This window comes from Zerene cesonia, chromosome 18, assembly GCF_012273895.1.
Source record: "Zerene cesonia ecotype Mississippi chromosome 18, Zerene_cesonia_1.1, whole genome shotgun sequence".
NCBI classification, from domain to species: Eukaryota; Metazoa; Arthropoda; class Insecta; order Lepidoptera; family Pieridae; genus Zerene; species Zerene cesonia.
Window position 1 is genome coordinate 5,881,906 of NC_052119.1, and position 16,978 is coordinate 5,898,883.

Below are 16,978 nucleotides of genomic sequence, written 5' to 3' on the forward strand. Positions count from 1 at the left end.
CTTGTGAGTGTGTCTGACTCCAAGTTGTGGTTTGTACCATAATCGTGACGATATTGTAAGTTATTTATGGAAGGTACGTCGCCTGTCGGATACTCCTGTTTAAGTATGCACCGTTAATGAGGCGTGGTCCAGAATATGAATTTTGTTTATTATTGTTTGCTACGTTGACAATGAAAAGTAAGAGTCCAATAAACTCTGCTTCATAAATAAAGTAAAAGAAAGATTAATCCTGTTCTCTTAATATTATAAACGCGAAAGTTTGATGGAGATATGTTTGTTACCATTCACGCAAAAAGCAGAATAACACATTAGCTATAGAAATTGATTTTGCCCTCGGGTTCATCTGCGTATGGAAACGCTCGGCACTAGCGCGGCTAGTATCCATATAATTTCCACTAACAGAAAAATAACCTGAAATAGACGTATCCAGCATAATAAGGATTGATTTCTTCCTACGATTGTGTCTCTCATTATCTATAGCCTATATATTAGGTGCACTAGAATATTATTCACGTAGTTGATTGCTTCGATTATTGTGCATTTGAACTAATTTATATGTCTATGAACTATTGGACATAGTCTTTGAGCTGTAACCCTTTTCAATTCACCCTAATGGAATTTCAATTAAACAGTTCGAATACATTCATTTGTTAAAAACACATCCGTAGTTTATATAAACCGCTTTATTAGCTACTACAGTTGGTAAGAAACTCAAATACAATGTGCGCATTTCCTGTTAGTCCAAGTCAGTCACGCGTACAGCAATCTATTACAATTTCAAATTGGCCGCTGTTGAAACCAGTAGATTTAGTTTCAACAGTAGCAACGAAGCAGAATCAATATTGCTTTAAAATTAACTGCGCATTTTAAACCCAAGGTTTGACTCATTAACACGGATAAAGGGTAATTAGTTAATGACAAGTAACCTACATTTAATGTTCCGCATTTTCCATTTTCCGCATTACATTATATCATTTATTTGCTTCAAAAATCCAATATATTATAGAAAAACAATAATGTTTAGGAAAAAACTGAACCGCCTTCAAATTGTCAGAACTAGACCATATTTAAATGAGACCACATGGAAGGTGGTGCCTTAAGAAATCTTTAATATCGGTTCACCGTTCACAGTTCAGGTCAAGCCAAACTACAGTCTAATTAAGAACCGGTTGAAAAACAACGCTAACAATACATTTTGGAAAACTGTCATTGAATAGGTGCACTTAATGAATCTAATGTTTTAATTAGTTTGATCCTACCACTTTACTAATTTCTCTCGAAATGAGTTTAATTCGTCATTGTTTAGAAGGAATATAACTTCCGCTCGTTTTAGTGTTCGTTATTAGTATTTCGATGCATGAGTTATAAAACATGATACTTGACATGAACGATATAAAAATAAATACAACACTCTTATATTATTTTCCTATATTAATAAAATCATTTTTACATAACATTGATATGCTTAGATATACATTACAACGACATGGTCCTCATAATATATAGTTATGCGTATTTCGAGTTTCGTTCGTGAAGACATAATTTGGTATGAAATCACATGAACCGTGTAACTGGGTAAAGGTAGAATCGAGGTTGGACCTAATAAGGCAAGACCGGGCTTAATAAGAGCATAATATTTCTCAGTCAAGGTGTACGACCTCCAGACAACACGAATATGTCAAACGCATTCGGATAGACACTAATTATTGTAAAGTCCGATTGACAATAAATGATTCACACTACAGTTAGGTGTCAACGCACTTCACTCGGGATGTAATACGCGGGCCCTACCCGCGGTCGTCACAGACTAAAACGTCCGATGCACAACAGAAGCCAACGCCAGGCGGGCCACAACGAAAATAGCACCCGGCAGTGCACTGGGCCACTCTGATGACGAATTCCAAACCACCGATCGGCTGAAGCTTCTTTGTTCGAAGTGACACAGTTACGTTTCAGATATCTTGTAACACGAATATAATGATTTTGTAAATTAATATAAGGTTTCGACTATGACTCTCCTGATTTTTTTTTATAAAAATAAAACAAAATAAACGTCGTCTTTAAAGACTTTTGTGTAGCTAACTGAAGGTAAAAATAATGTTAAAAAGCATGTTAGTGCTGCCAAAATATAGTATAGATAGTTGCTCTGTTTTAAGAAAACTTGGATCTGTGCCAACTGTACATATAGTTTGAGAAATGTACCCACTGTTAAACATGTGGGACACATTAATTATTGATTAAAATTAATGTTCAAAATGACAATAAGTCTAATTTTACTTCTATAATACACTAGCTGCTCGCCCGGGTCTGCCCGAATAGACATTTTACATTACAACAACACATCTCAATAGATATTAATTTCCCAAGCCCGATTTGCACTTGAATGATTAAAAAAAAATACTGTATTTTTACAGCATTTATATAGCAAGTTTAATTCAGGATATGAATATACCCCTACAATTTTAATAAATTTATCCATAAGGTTGATTTTGTTTTTACGTGACATGAATATGAACATTGTGGATTTGGATTCCCGTGTGGTTGGGTTCTCTTGTTTGTGTATGTCCATGGCCATATAATCAATTTCAATGATGTAATGTTTTCCATCATCATCATCATCAGCCCATATATGTGCCCACTGCTGGGACACAGGCCTCCTATGAGGGTTCACGCCATAATCCACCACGCTGGCCAAGGGCGGGTTGGCAGATTTCACATGTAGTCGAACTCTTGATTCTTGGACATGCCGGTTTCCTAAAGATGTTTTCCTTCACCGTTTTATGTTTTCCATACTCTGCTAGATTACTTTTGCAATCTCTACCAGGGGAGATACATCACATAATTTTGTAACACTATGTTACAACACACTATGTTACACAAAATCTTGGTAACACTATGTTAAGTGTAATGGCACATGGATATTCTAACCTTGACTTGAGAAATTAAGGTTTCCAAACAAATAAGCTTATGGGAAAGAAGATTCTTTATTGGTGTAATATACTTTGAATGTTGAGGGTATGGTATGGTGTCCATGCTTGAAAGATTTGTCAGTGATTTAGAATTTATTATAGACTAGCTGCGCCCCGCGATTTCACCCGCGTAAGTCTGTATCCCATAGGAATATCGGGATAAAAAGTAGCCTATATGTTATTTCAGTTGTCCAGCTGTCTATGTACCAAATTTCATTGCAATCGGTTCAGATGTTTTTGCGTGAAAGAGCAACAAACACACACACATCCTTACAAACTTTCGCATTTATAATATTAGTAGGATAGTAGGATATACTTTAATTACTTTAATCAAAATAATTTTGTTTTGTGACAAATTCAAGGGCCCACTGAGAGAGTAAGGGGATTGAAGTAAATTATTACATATATAGTAAATACAGTTACAGGGTATAGTTAAGGATTTATTCCAGGCAATCTTGTTGTTGTTGAATGTTTTTAAGACAACTGCTTTTACAGTTATTAATTAAATGATCTTGGTTTTCTCTAATCACGCCACATCAATATGTACATATGACAAAAAAAACTATACTGTACTTAAAAAAATTACTGAAATAAAAGATTTGTTGAAAGAAATGTTCAGAGGAATACTTGTAGCATTATGTTTTCAATTCAGGTACTCTTTTAAATTAAGATAAATCCTGAAGCAAATAATGCATTTTTCTGTTTATTTTTGTTACAGCCATGCATTTACACTTTTAGGCATCCTAAAACACTTTTAGTCCAAGTAGCCTACTTAACCGTAAGAACCATAATATGGAAAACAACAGTCAAATAGGAAATATAATGTTATTGACATGTATAACACCATCGGTTTATTTCAAGAGATAAAGAATATAGAAACCAACAAATGTTCAACAATAATATTGGATAATTAATAGAGCATAAATCAAAATTTTTGAACAAAGGATGGAGCAACATTGAAGTACCATAGCAGTTCAAGTCACAAAAAGAAATTAGATTATAGTCTTTGTGAATAACAATATGATGATCTAGATCAAATATGTAAAAATGTGCACTAGATAGTAGATACTCAACATTTAGTTGGTTCTACACACTTATAACATATAAAATTAAGTTTACATTAGTATCTCAAATAATTGTTTGTTTTATGTCTTTACAGTCTTTGCAAATAAATTATCAAAAATAATTGCTCTATTTCTCTTATATATATATCTAATTAATCTAATCTATAAAAATATGTTTGGGTAGCAGTTTTAAATTGGGTCTATTCGCTACAACCAATTATAACAAAAAGAGTTTTGTAAGTTAATAGAAAAAATACTAGCGATGTCGCTATCTTAAGTCCTATCTATAGCGAACTAAGTATTATTTACAAATTTCAAATTGTGTTATCAAATTTTGTGTAACATTTCAGGTAATTGTTTATTTATTTGAATCAATTCTTATCCATCAAATTTAAATAAAAATAATTTGAAATAAGTGTACCAGATGATACTTACTCAACTAATTAAAAGATTTCAAACAAAGGGATTTTAAAATGCGCATTTCAAAGTCCATATTAACAAAAAAATATATATAAATTACTTACATGACCAAGCGTGAAATTATCGAAGATATCATATTAAATTCACATACGAAGACTAATAAAAACGTTCACAAAAGAAAACATGACAAAACACAACCGCCCTGCAAAATGACCAGTCCGCCATATTATAAATCGAATCTGTTTTGATCACGTGACAGTTAAAAATCAATATGACATCTTCGTTCAGTAATATTTACATTGACATTTTTAAATACCACATTAGCCTGTGGAAAAATTAATCAAAGTATAGGTGCTTACAATTAGGTAATTGAATAAAACAAACTGAAAATCAATATCCTTTTACAAATAGTGAATATAGAAACCAAAAGATTTTCGTCTAGCATGATAAATTTTGAATTATGGAGCGAATTTGATCCGATTTTCATGATTCGTTATATTGATAAAACAACAACAATAATTGAATCCAAATTTTTTTTGCTATTAAATTTAACAATTCTATAAAATTTTCATAAATGCAAAATAATTCATTAAACGTTTGTACTTATGAAATATGATTTAAGACGACGCAAATGTTTTCATACATTATAAAATTTAAATCCATCCAACGTTTTTATAAAAAAGTATTTGAACAAAAATATGATATATTATTATGAAGTACAAAACTTTTTGTGTGTGTGAAAGTGCCATCTGTTCTTAAATACAAAGTTATTTTTTTAAAATCACGACATCTTTTATAACCCTGAAACACTATACGCAGGAACAATGTTTTCGCACAATAATATTGAAAATACAAATGTCATTTTCCTCAAGGTATGAACATAATGAATCCATACCTTCTTAACATGGTAGTATTATACAATATCCGTTATAAGGCGGAAAATTTAGGTTGGTTTTGGATACAGTTGTTGTATTTTAAAACTGGACTCTTTTTAAAAGAGACGGGTTATCGCTCGTTGTTGCTCCCCGTACTTTTTGTATTCTGTTTCATAGTTTCTCCTCGCTCGACGTACGGGGAAGTGTACTATGCGTTTGAGCGTTGTTTTATGACGTTTAGTGTGTTTTTTACTGTGAATAATGTGATTGTGTAGTTCGTTATGGCATTTAGATATCGCGAAGATTTAGTCGGCAAACGATTTCTATCTGTGAGTGGTGTAACAAAAATAAACGTGAATAAAGTTTGCGAATGGGGATGGAAAGCTGGTGTTATCAGAGCAGCTTCTCATAAAGATAACAAGAATAGAGAACTCCAGGTAATTCTTCTTCTGTGAATACATTAGCCTTTATTATTTCATGAGCACTTTCAGTCATAATTTTAACAGAAATTGCTGTTTTATAACCATACTCTTAGATATACTTTCGCTCAAGTTACGACTTTCGACAACTAGTTGGGAAGTGTATATATACATATTATATACCTAATACCTATTAAAATAGAACTTGTTACGAAATATCTTGCCTCCGAAGTCTAATGCATTTTTGATATGATACATTATAAAATTATAACGATGTCATCTTGGTTACTAAATGTTAATCTGGTTTGATTTCATTACCAATAGTGGTAACACGTTCAGTTAATTAACAGTAAGGTGTTTCATTATATACGCCACGTTTCTGTATAATTCTGAACATATTGTTCCTGACAGTAATAGAATAGTAGGTATATAGCTAAAAAAACCTAATAGCTTTTCTACCTTACTAACAACACGGCGACGAATATAGGTATTGTAAATTGAAGGTAGAACGACAAACCCGAAACATTAACCTAATGCTTATGGTGCCAGTTGCCATGACCTTCTTGATTTTTAAAATTTAAGTAAAAATACATAATACTTTGTAATTTTTGTAGTCTAATAGGTAATATTGACAATTCATAGCGTGTACTTTTAAATTACAATAATCAGTAAAGATTACAGATAAAAACAAAAAGTTAATATCTATATGCACTTGAGTCTGATAATAATCGTAACAATAAGTACATGCCTGATGCCTACAAGAAACAAGGAAGTATTTCCTGGTATGCATTAATATACACGTTTAATATGAATAGTCGCAATAAAGATGATGAATAACCCACATTTCTTATGGCATTTACTTCCGTCATAGAAATAGCATAGATTATGCAATGAATATTCGACCAATAAATAATTGGCACCTGTCTGTTTATGTGTTACGTATGTCGGAATTAGGTATACACTAGTACAAAACCGAATGCACATGACTTGGGGTTCATCGACCCCACTCTTACCGCGTTCGATGCACCGGCCGTTTGAACTGAGGCGCATCGGCCGCCGGACTCCAGACCAACGTCAAACTTGTGACAAAAAAAGGAACGAAACCGATGAGAGTTCCTGCCAACGATTTAGTAAAAAAAGTCAAGTAAATTTTATGCGGCAAAAGAATGCAAGCAAGCGGAACCTGTTTCGTATGCTGCTTTTATTTTAATTGCTACACATAACATTGTGTGCATAAATACAATACAAATGTTGAGAAAATGGAATGATTCAATAGACTATTACTAGCTCATCTCATTTGTATATAGAACTCTATAATAGACTCAAGAAAGGAAAAACCAATGTATTGTACTTATGAAATACTTTTAGCAAACAGTCGCACTAATATATATGAGACATAATTTCCAATACAGTATTTGAGTAACGCAATTACTCTACCTCTGAAATGAAACATTGATGAAACATTCAATATGAAGAGAAACGAAGAAAGCGCGAATCAACGGAACGCGACGTTGCGTTCACTCCAATCCAATGTTGTTCATTTATAAATAGACGCCGTCTTTCTACCATTGCACTGCTCTCCCGCCAAGAGTGAGAAATCACAGGCAACGCTTAAACAAAGATTCAGTATATTTTGATTGCCTACTCGATCTTCAAAATAATCTGAAACAAATTTAACGCGACCTACATTGAAAAGACCACCCAACCCATGCTATTATAATAATTCATGTCAGTCCTCTTTAATTTATAAAATATTTTTAGATTCGGTATGGCGCAGGTATTTCAATTAATTAACATTTTAAATTGTGAATGTGCAAAGGTTGGTATTATTATAAAAAGATAAAAGGTGTCGCTGTGATTAATTTACTTTGTCAGTTGCTAATGGTCCAGGTCGCAAGTTTCCTTCTTTTAAATTAATTCTGAACTTGTTTACTGTTCAAATTTATTGTTACTGTGTATATATATTTGAAAATAGTTCCTTCGACCTCAATACCACTTAAAATTAAAATCGTTTTGGCAGAATATTTAAATTTTAAATACATAATTATTCCGATTTAGTTCTGTTCTGTACAACAAACCGTATTATATTTATTTGTTCCTTTGAATGATTACGTAATACGAGTAATTAAAGTAACAAACAAACAGCGAGATATTAAAGATGTTTGTAGTACAATTCCGACGGGTCTTATCTTAGCTTCTACGCAAACATTTTATAGACTATTGTTCTGTAGTAACGTTCTCTATGGTACAATAAGAAATACGGACGAAAATGTCCCTTGTGAATTGTGAAGGAGAATGAAGGGAAATAAGATGATAGAATATTTAACAGACAATCAATACACATCTCTCACAGTCGCTTATATTGAAAATGTAAAACACTCTAGCGGTATTTATGGGACGAACAGCGGAGGAAATCATTTGATGTTGACGATACTGAAAAAACTATTTGAAAACCTGCGGAAATAACTTCTATTAGTACATAATAGAAATATGCGTGAAAGTGATCACCGATCACCATTAATAATAATTGATGTGGCTTTATGGATAACGAACATGATAGGAGATCTGTAATTTCTTAAAATTTTATGTAACTCTTCGCAACGGTGACTAATCAAACTAATTATGTAGCCCGAATAAATTGTTTTAATATCAATATAATTATCCAGCTGATACGATTTGAGTTGTGCAAGTGGCGATGGCGTGCACAAAGATCGCTAGGGCGAGGGCGGGAACTAGGTCGGCGGGGTGCGGGGAGGCGGGGGAGAGCCCTTAGGCCACTTATCAAGCGAACGGGGCCGCGGCTAGCGGGGAAAGCGTATCTTGTAGTTTTGGTAGATACAGAGCACAGGCGATCGTTTATTTGTCCATGATGACCTGATATCAAAGCCAAATACGCCGTGAGAGCTGACGACTAGACAATTGGCATTATCGCAGTTGACGGTATATGGTTTAATATGTACCCATTCCATTAAATAATTCGTTTTATGCATAAAGCAATGAGGCGTAATGTTTTTCAAATACAAAACATTGAATATATTCACACATAATGCTCCATAAGTTGGCCATAATATATCAATGGCATTGTAGCTGTGACAATATTTTATATCGACACTGTATAAGGTTGTGTCTGACCTCGCATAAGCCCTTCGCAACCTGTGCGGCCTCTGCCATCGATTCAACTCGAAACACGTTCTGATGAGCTTCTCGTGATCGTGGTATCACGGACCTTGGTCCGAAACGTAAAAATGCAGTAGGTATACTATCGTCATACGTCTTAACAAATTTGTAATTTGTAATTTTTGTAAACATCATTATGGAGATAACCATTTTTTTTTACTCAAATGAGAGTATCATTGCATTATCTACACTTTCTCCTCGTAATTAGTTTTGTAGTCATAATAGACTATTAAGTGACGTATCCCTTCCACTACGTAACTGTAGCGAATAGAAAAAGTTAGCGTATTTTCCAAGCTCATCTAGTTTTAATTTAATCTACCTATTGATTAATTATCTGTAAGTCATGAGAAAACTTTTGATACGAAACGATTGTATTGTAGCAATAAAATTATTGCACCGATATATAGGTTTCTTTGTTCGAAATAAACCTGAATCACGTCGTTCTGCACGCCATCCCAAATAAAAAACTCATTTAAAACGTGTCTAGATAAATAATATAATATGTATTTGTACATAATAATGTATTTTTTGTGTATTACGTATTAAAGTGTCTACACATGAAAGCCTAATGTTGGATAAGACCTTGAAACTGAATTTTATTCTGTTATAAATTTGCATAATGTACAAAAATGTTCAGAGATGAAAGTCACTTATTTAATGACCATAATGTTACAAGAATAGAATCAAGTGCATACTTAATTACCGCAAAATTTCTGCAAAAAAATATCCTTAACAAAGTGAATAATATGTTCAACATCTCTTTGAATATGCATTTATTTTAGAACGTCTATAATTTGTTTCACATATCGTATTAGTAACTATTATTTAAATTTCGTTTTGTATTCCGTAGTAAAGTGACGTTCGTCGGTCACGCGCTTCGGTTTCTTCCGTTCGTGCCTAACTTGCCCTGTATTTTTTGCTGTAACAATATTTTCTACTTATTTATGCATAACCACTTTATCGCATAATGCGTAACACAATGGGGAATTTTAATCGTTCAATGTTTATGTGATAAAAATCACGTAAGTATCACCTTTTACCATTTTTGTGGTAATGTTAAAATTTATGTGCTACTTGCGTAATTTCTATGTGGAAATTCCCTACATCTGCACTGTTTACATAAATTTCAACGAATGCATAACATGATAAACTAAACACGTGGTGTGGAAGTATGGTGAAATGATAACACAATATGATAATTACTTCATAATTGTATTTTCTATTAAATGTTTCTAGTAAGTTATATGCTAATTAAACGTGTTCAATAGAAAGATTCTGATATAATGAATCCAACACGCGTGCACTATTCCTTTTGATGGTATAATATTGATAGTGGTTTATTTTATTGGAAAAATGCAAACACAATCTTTACAGCAGCAAAAAACCATGGAAGATAAATACCATTTCGTTGTGAAGTACTTAACCATATAACGTTATTACCATACAAAACCAATCCAATTGTAATAGAAGTCATTCCATTGAACACTAATTATGATAAATTATGCTTAGGTGCTCTAACGGTGATACCTTATAAGGTTTTTATTAGGAATGTAGCAAATCGTCCGATAAGAAATCGGACCTTCATGGAACGTGGATTCTTGTTGTCGAAGCGGAGCAGGAAGCGCGATGGGCACGCGACGCGACCTAACGGAGCGTGACGCTAGAAATTAACTGTTATTTATACCTACAGCTTTTATAACCTGTTACAACATACGCCGAACTGAGGACGTTTTAAATTTAGCCACAGATTAAGTCAGTACGATGGTATAGCGTTGCTACATCTGCTGATTAATTATAATTTAAGTTACATATTAGTTGAACTGTGACGATATTGAAAATACGGATATAATTTGGACGTAGCGTTACCTCTTTGTGTTTTAATTCGCTGTTCATATTTATTCATTATGATGTGGAAACCTAATCAAATATAAAGTAAGCCTTATCATTTTTAATCCTTTGTGGTTGGTTGCTTTGTAGTTGCAAAAGGCAGACAATGCACTATTGCAGTACGGTTTTATGTTTAAGTAGTGTGAGTCATAAAATATTATTTTCAGTTTTGTAACATATCAGAAAATTTTATAAATAAACCATAATGGTTATTTGTGCTTTGGTCAAAATTTGGAAAGTAAAGAATTATGAGTAGGTTTTCCTAAAATTATATATCAACCGCCGCAGCAATTTGATTATATATTATACCAATATATAACATATATAAGTACGTAGGTACTTAGTACAAAGTCCATTACTCTGTACGGAGTCTAAGGAAGTTAACGAAGTACTTTCATCACCATTGTTAACACATTCACACAAAGTAGCATTAACTTGGTGTGTATTTCTTATTAATTATAAAAAAGCGCGGAGTCTGGGAGTATGAATTATAACTATGTTACATCTGTTCTAAGACATAACCAAAGTTCAATTTGTAATTTATAACCTGATTATAAAGCTATGAAATCTAACAGCAATCAATTTTGTAATGTGTCAAGTATGTAACTAACATGTCATTTCGCCTTCACACTTTCTCCATACATACATTACCATTTTATAGTCTGTGATACATATTATCACTTCCATTTTCCTCCATCCCAGAAAGAGTAAAAGACGACTCGGTTTTCTTATGGCTTATGAGCTTCATCTTTATACTGCCTTCTTGTAAGCCGCGGCGTTACTCGCGTAGTAAAAAGTAACCTATGTCCTAATTCAGACTATAACGTATCTGTCTATCAAATTTCAAACGGTACGATACGCTGTTTTCGCGGGAAAGAGTAAAAAAACATAGATACATCCATCCTTACACAATTAAACAATAATCCTTACATATATCTACACAATTTCTAGCTTATAATATTAGTAGGATTTTATCATTACAAACGTGATTTCATTTATGCGCCAAAAATACTGAAACTAAAATTTATTACGTTGGTCGGTACTGTTTTAACACGATCAGAAAACGGGCAAATTTTCAAGCACGTCAATACAGTTTCTTATCAATGTGCTTAAACAAAATTGTATTATTACACTATATTCAGTTATTTTGCTGTTTGTTTGAGCAAATAAAACAAACCATAACCGGCCGTGACCGTCGGCCTCGCTCAGTGAGCGGTTGATTGTCTGAAGGCTGGATGTTTCTTTTCAATCATTTCGACATCACAGATTACGGACGAATCCAAGTTTTCAATAAGTTTTGGTAAATGGAATGTTCATTATGAAACTAGCTATCTAAGTGGCTAAGCAGTGTTGCCATAGATTGATTTTTAATGACTCGAATCACTTGGACCGTTGTTTTATTTTTTAATTGAAATTAAACGGAAAAAATATTGAAGGTATCTGTATATTGGGATACTAACTATAATATAGTTAAAAGAAATGCAAAATGTTATGTTACTTGTTGCGCTTACGCAGAGTACATTAAATAAATCTGGTCAGCTTTTGAATGTCCGGAAGTGTTTTTATGTTTTAGCCAAAATTAACAAACATTTTTATAAGCCGATTAAATCATAACACATTGAAAATGAATCATGAAAAAAGTACTGAAATAATATTATTGTTTTACACTAGAAGTAAAAAAATTATTTTTGTAAACTTTTGTTTTTTATATTATTTTACAATATATCGAAGGAATACTGATATGCAACGTATTAATGTAATTACCTTCAAGGTGTCGGGTGAAGTTGACGATAGCAATTACGTACCCGCTAAAACGCCCTTTGTTAGTAACAATGAATAAAACAATATTTATGCATGACCTTTATATTATGTGAGCTTACAGTCTAGACTTCAAAAAATGTGTAGTGTGTTGATTTTCTATATTAGTTTTTTTAGCAGGTTAAGTTCATATATGACAATCACTGATACGAATCAGTGCAATCATAATTGGTTTTGTTTAAAATATGTTAGGAACCAATAAAGACTTATGTATACGTATGCCTTGTGGCAAGCAGCAAGCAAGGTCTCCAGGAAACTTACTCCGAGTGTCCAGTAATAAGCATAAACGATGACATCTAACTAAATGTAACGAGATATATGAGCCGGTTGGTAGTTCTGTTGTTTATGTCTTATTGTTGTCAGTGATAACGCGAACTCGGCATTATCACAGCACTATTTATAGTTATCACGAGGACAACATACGATGCGACTGAGTTAAAAACGTTTGTTATATATATCAGAAAAGTTAACCGTGATACTATATATATTTATGCCTATTCATGTGTATTGTATACCTTCGCACCTGGAGCGCAGACAGATTAGAAATTTGGAAGTATTGCGCAAGACCAATCTACTCTAGGAATGGAAAGTGTTATGAACTTGTGAACATTTGTGTTTACCGAAAATATGTTTGTCTATTATTCGTAGTTATGACTACTACCAGAACTACGCTACGCTATATTACTCGGTGGTAATATAGCGTTGTAGATACTGGTTATCATATTATGTCTATGTAACGTTATATGAAACGAAATGGTTAATATATTGTTGTCATTAGTTACAGTTGAATTTTATTATTTAACTGTTTTTGAATCGAACAAAGTTTCATGTGATAGCACCTTATTATCATATTAAGTTTAATGAATAACATTTCACAACTATAATACGTGGCAAGTACGAATATACTAATTTACTTACATTGTGTATTTAAATTATATTTGAAATGTCCATATTGTGTCTATACTAGAATATTATAATAAAGAAGTGAAGTTTGTGACATTGTAGAATGTAGGAGGTAGTCTAAGGAACTACTGGATTGATTTCAAAAATTCTTTCACGTTTGGAATTGTATGTGATTTCTGAGATCTAAACCCGACCAGGGGCGAAGTCTGAGCGAACGGCTAGTAAGATATATAGATAAGAAAACAACTTCTAAAGTCCAAAATAATGTCTCACTAATGGAAGTTACAGTTTGATTAAGACACGTTGTACCAAATTGACTTGAATTATTGCATCAACTAACGTCTAAAGCAATGATTTACAAGTATTTGCACTCTTGCCAGGTTTTCTACTTGACGGTATTCTCACAAGCCGAGCCAATTATATTTCAAAGTAAATAAAAGTTATGAATAATAAATGCCAACGTATATTGGTAATAAATAATTATATATGTCGTAGATCTAAATATTGACGGTACGATACCGGGTCTAGAATGTTAGATAGAATCCAAGAACTAAATTTTTTGTATTTTGTTCGAAAACATTGCAAATAGCTAGACATACAGACAAACAAATATATACGTCTGTTGTGTAGTCTCATTATTGTTAAATTAAGTGAATTTGTTAAGGGGTTAATATGTCGTATGTTTATTACATTGATTTCCTATATATGAGTTCAAAAGATAATTTATTGCTTCGCCTAAATTTATTAGGTACTAGCGGTCCGCCCCAGCTTCGCCCGTGATACATATAAATCTTATAACCTTCCTCAATAAATGGACTATCTAACACTGAAATAATTTTTCAAATCGGACCACTAATTCTTGAAATTGGTACGTTCAAACAAACTCTTCAGCTTTATAATATTAGTATAGATATGTACAACATAAAACCCAGCCCTTATTCAACTAGTTATGAACTCTTTCCAATTGAGTATGTGAGAATGATTGTATCACTCCATTATCAGTTGACCTCAGTTCAAATTACAACGATAACACTATATTATACAATATTATAATGAGATTGTCCGATCAATCTTGGGGAAAATTTATGTAAGTAACTATGAATATTATAAACGCTTCATAATCATACGTCCCTTTGTAACATTCCCTTAGCCGATAAACAGATTTAATGCAGAATCATAATTATTTATTCTCGGCCTTTGTGTATTTTTGGTTTTGAAAGAGTCTAATGTTTTTTGGGGCAGCGGGACTTTTGATAATTTAATATTTATCGTAATGACATATTATAACCCACTGTTTAAAACAAATCACGAAACTATATTGAATTACTGAGGTAAGTGGTAGTCAGATAAGTACATGGTTTATTACAGGTATCAGCTCGCATTTCTATTCTAGTCTAAAGAATCACACACGCAGAAATGTGCGTGGTTTTCTCTATAACAACGGCGCAGAATACCTCGCTAGTTCTAGATGATAACATAATCTCAGGTTTCTAAGGCAACTTGAACAAAACGTTTCCATATGATATATTATAAGTACACATATATAAAGGTACATAAAATTATTGTGAAATAACGGCCTGCCTTGGCTGTCTGTACCTGCCGAGTACAACCGGTTGGTCAGCTTCGAGTTTATAAAACGTAAACATAATTATCGATCCATTTAATATGTTGATTAGATTTCGGAACGATTCCCTTTCGGAGAAAGCTATAATGAGTAAAAGAAACTAATTTAAAGTATGTCTACCTTATTAAGATAAACGTAATAGATTTAGTTAAGCTTAAGGACGTATACGTAGTACACAAATTAGACTTTTGTGTCGAAAAATATTTAGGCTATTTGTGTAAATTAAATACGTATTGTTATGACTTAAAGAATACACTCGAAAATAAAACAACCTGTTACCTGACTGTATTACCAACACTGAATTTAGTATCATGTCGCTTCGTTTCTAAACGTTTCAAGCGAGTCATAGGCATTCGACTGTAACGTACATAAATGGTAAATAGGTATGCATGAACGATTGAAATTCTGTTACGTACAATACTTTCGTGAGTCGACTAATGGTATGCCAAAATAGAAGCGGCCTTGTATGTCTCATTGCGACACATAGAGTTCGGCTGTCGCAGGAAACGGGCGTTGACCTTTCGCCTTGCTTTGTTGTTTCTTGTGTCGATTTTGTTTCGAGTAACATAGTTTTGTAAAATTACAACATAGTGGATGGATCTACTTCAATGAACTTTGAGTCGCAATTATAGTAACAATGACTTAACCGAATAGCCCGAAACAGATACCTTAGTAATAAATAATGCAAATGTTACTTATAGACGTTGTTTTTCGTAGAATTTTTATTGTATATATATTTAAACTAATTTGAATAGATTAAATATTGTGCAATTGTGAGACAAAAATACACAGAAATTACAGAATAGATGCAAATTGAAATATAATAGTACAACGAACCATTAGCGCAGTGATTTATTAGCACATACGGCCACTAATATTTAAATGTGTTTGCTATAAACAACCTTTCGGTGCCTTCCATTTAGAATCGTATTAAAGCACCTACATAAACCCGTATAATATGCAAGGGACGTTAATATGCAACCCCAATCCGTAGCTACTCTAAATGAGCTGTGTTCAGAAGTAGGTCAAAATGCGGAGGGCTGAAATTGGGACGTGCCCTAGAGCTGAGATCGGGGCGCTCTCTGTAGGCTCGGATTTTAACTTCAACAAAAAGTTTTGATACTTACTTCAATTTCATTTATGGAAATGACAAGATGTTCGCATGCTTAAACAGCTTTAGTTAGCTCTTGAGTTGTGTCATGTGTGACGAAATTTAATTGAAATGGTTAAAAATGTGTTTGATAGTTTCAAGGGCAAGCTGCACCTTTATTAAAGTTTAAATTTGTCAGAATATATCCTCGTCAAACTTACCAGAGAACCTGTAATATAAGCAAAGTTAAAATACGTAAACTTTCTCGACATTATAGGTAAGCATGAAGTTGTAGTAGGTATTGGGAATTATTGGGACGATAGCGACTACAACTCTACTAATTAATTTTATAAATTATGCTAGCATAGTGGTCTAAGTATTTGTTTCAATTCATATTATGTGCTTATTTATTTGTTTATTTAAAACACTATTGTGCAATCCAAAAACACGAAACAAAGTAATTTAATCAAAGAATATGTGATGTGTGATGCATAATACGGTTAGTATAGAAAAGGCGGAATTATTGCTAACAAGCGATCTCCACCAGACAACCTTAAAAAAGTAGGACTGTGGTTTGACGCAATGGCGCAAATAAAAATGTATAAATAAATTTATACATAAAAATATGGGTACGTATAGATATAGACATTTACTTATTGTATACTTAGTCTGGCCATAAATACTGTTACACTTAATTATAAAAAAATATTACATTTGAATTTCGAATCTGTC

General features: G+C 32.8%; 2 protein-coding genes across 2 annotated transcripts in view; one reads left to right on the forward strand and one right to left on the reverse strand.

Annotated features, from left to right (window-relative positions):
* Nucleotides 1–4,701, reverse strand: part of LOC119834075 — a 19,367-nt gene extending 14,666 nt beyond the window's left edge. Inside the window, exon 1 of the mRNA XM_038358357.1 lies at nucleotides 4,558–4,701. Coding sequence (XP_038214285.1) covers nucleotides 4,558–4,589 — 32 coding nt within the window. The 5' untranslated portion in view covers nucleotides 4,590–4,701. The remainder of the gene's footprint in view (nucleotides 1–4,557) is intronic.
* Nucleotides 4,702–5,498: 797 nt separating this feature from the next.
* Nucleotides 5,499–16,978, forward strand: part of LOC119834076 (lysine-specific demethylase 3A) — a 126,532-nt gene continuing 115,052 nt past the window's right edge. The window contains exon 1 of the mRNA XM_038358358.1: nucleotides 5,499–5,765. Within this exon, the coding sequence (XP_038214286.1) occupies nucleotides 5,610–5,765 (156 nt within the window). The 5' untranslated portion in view covers nucleotides 5,499–5,609. The remainder of the gene's footprint in view (nucleotides 5,766–16,978) is intronic.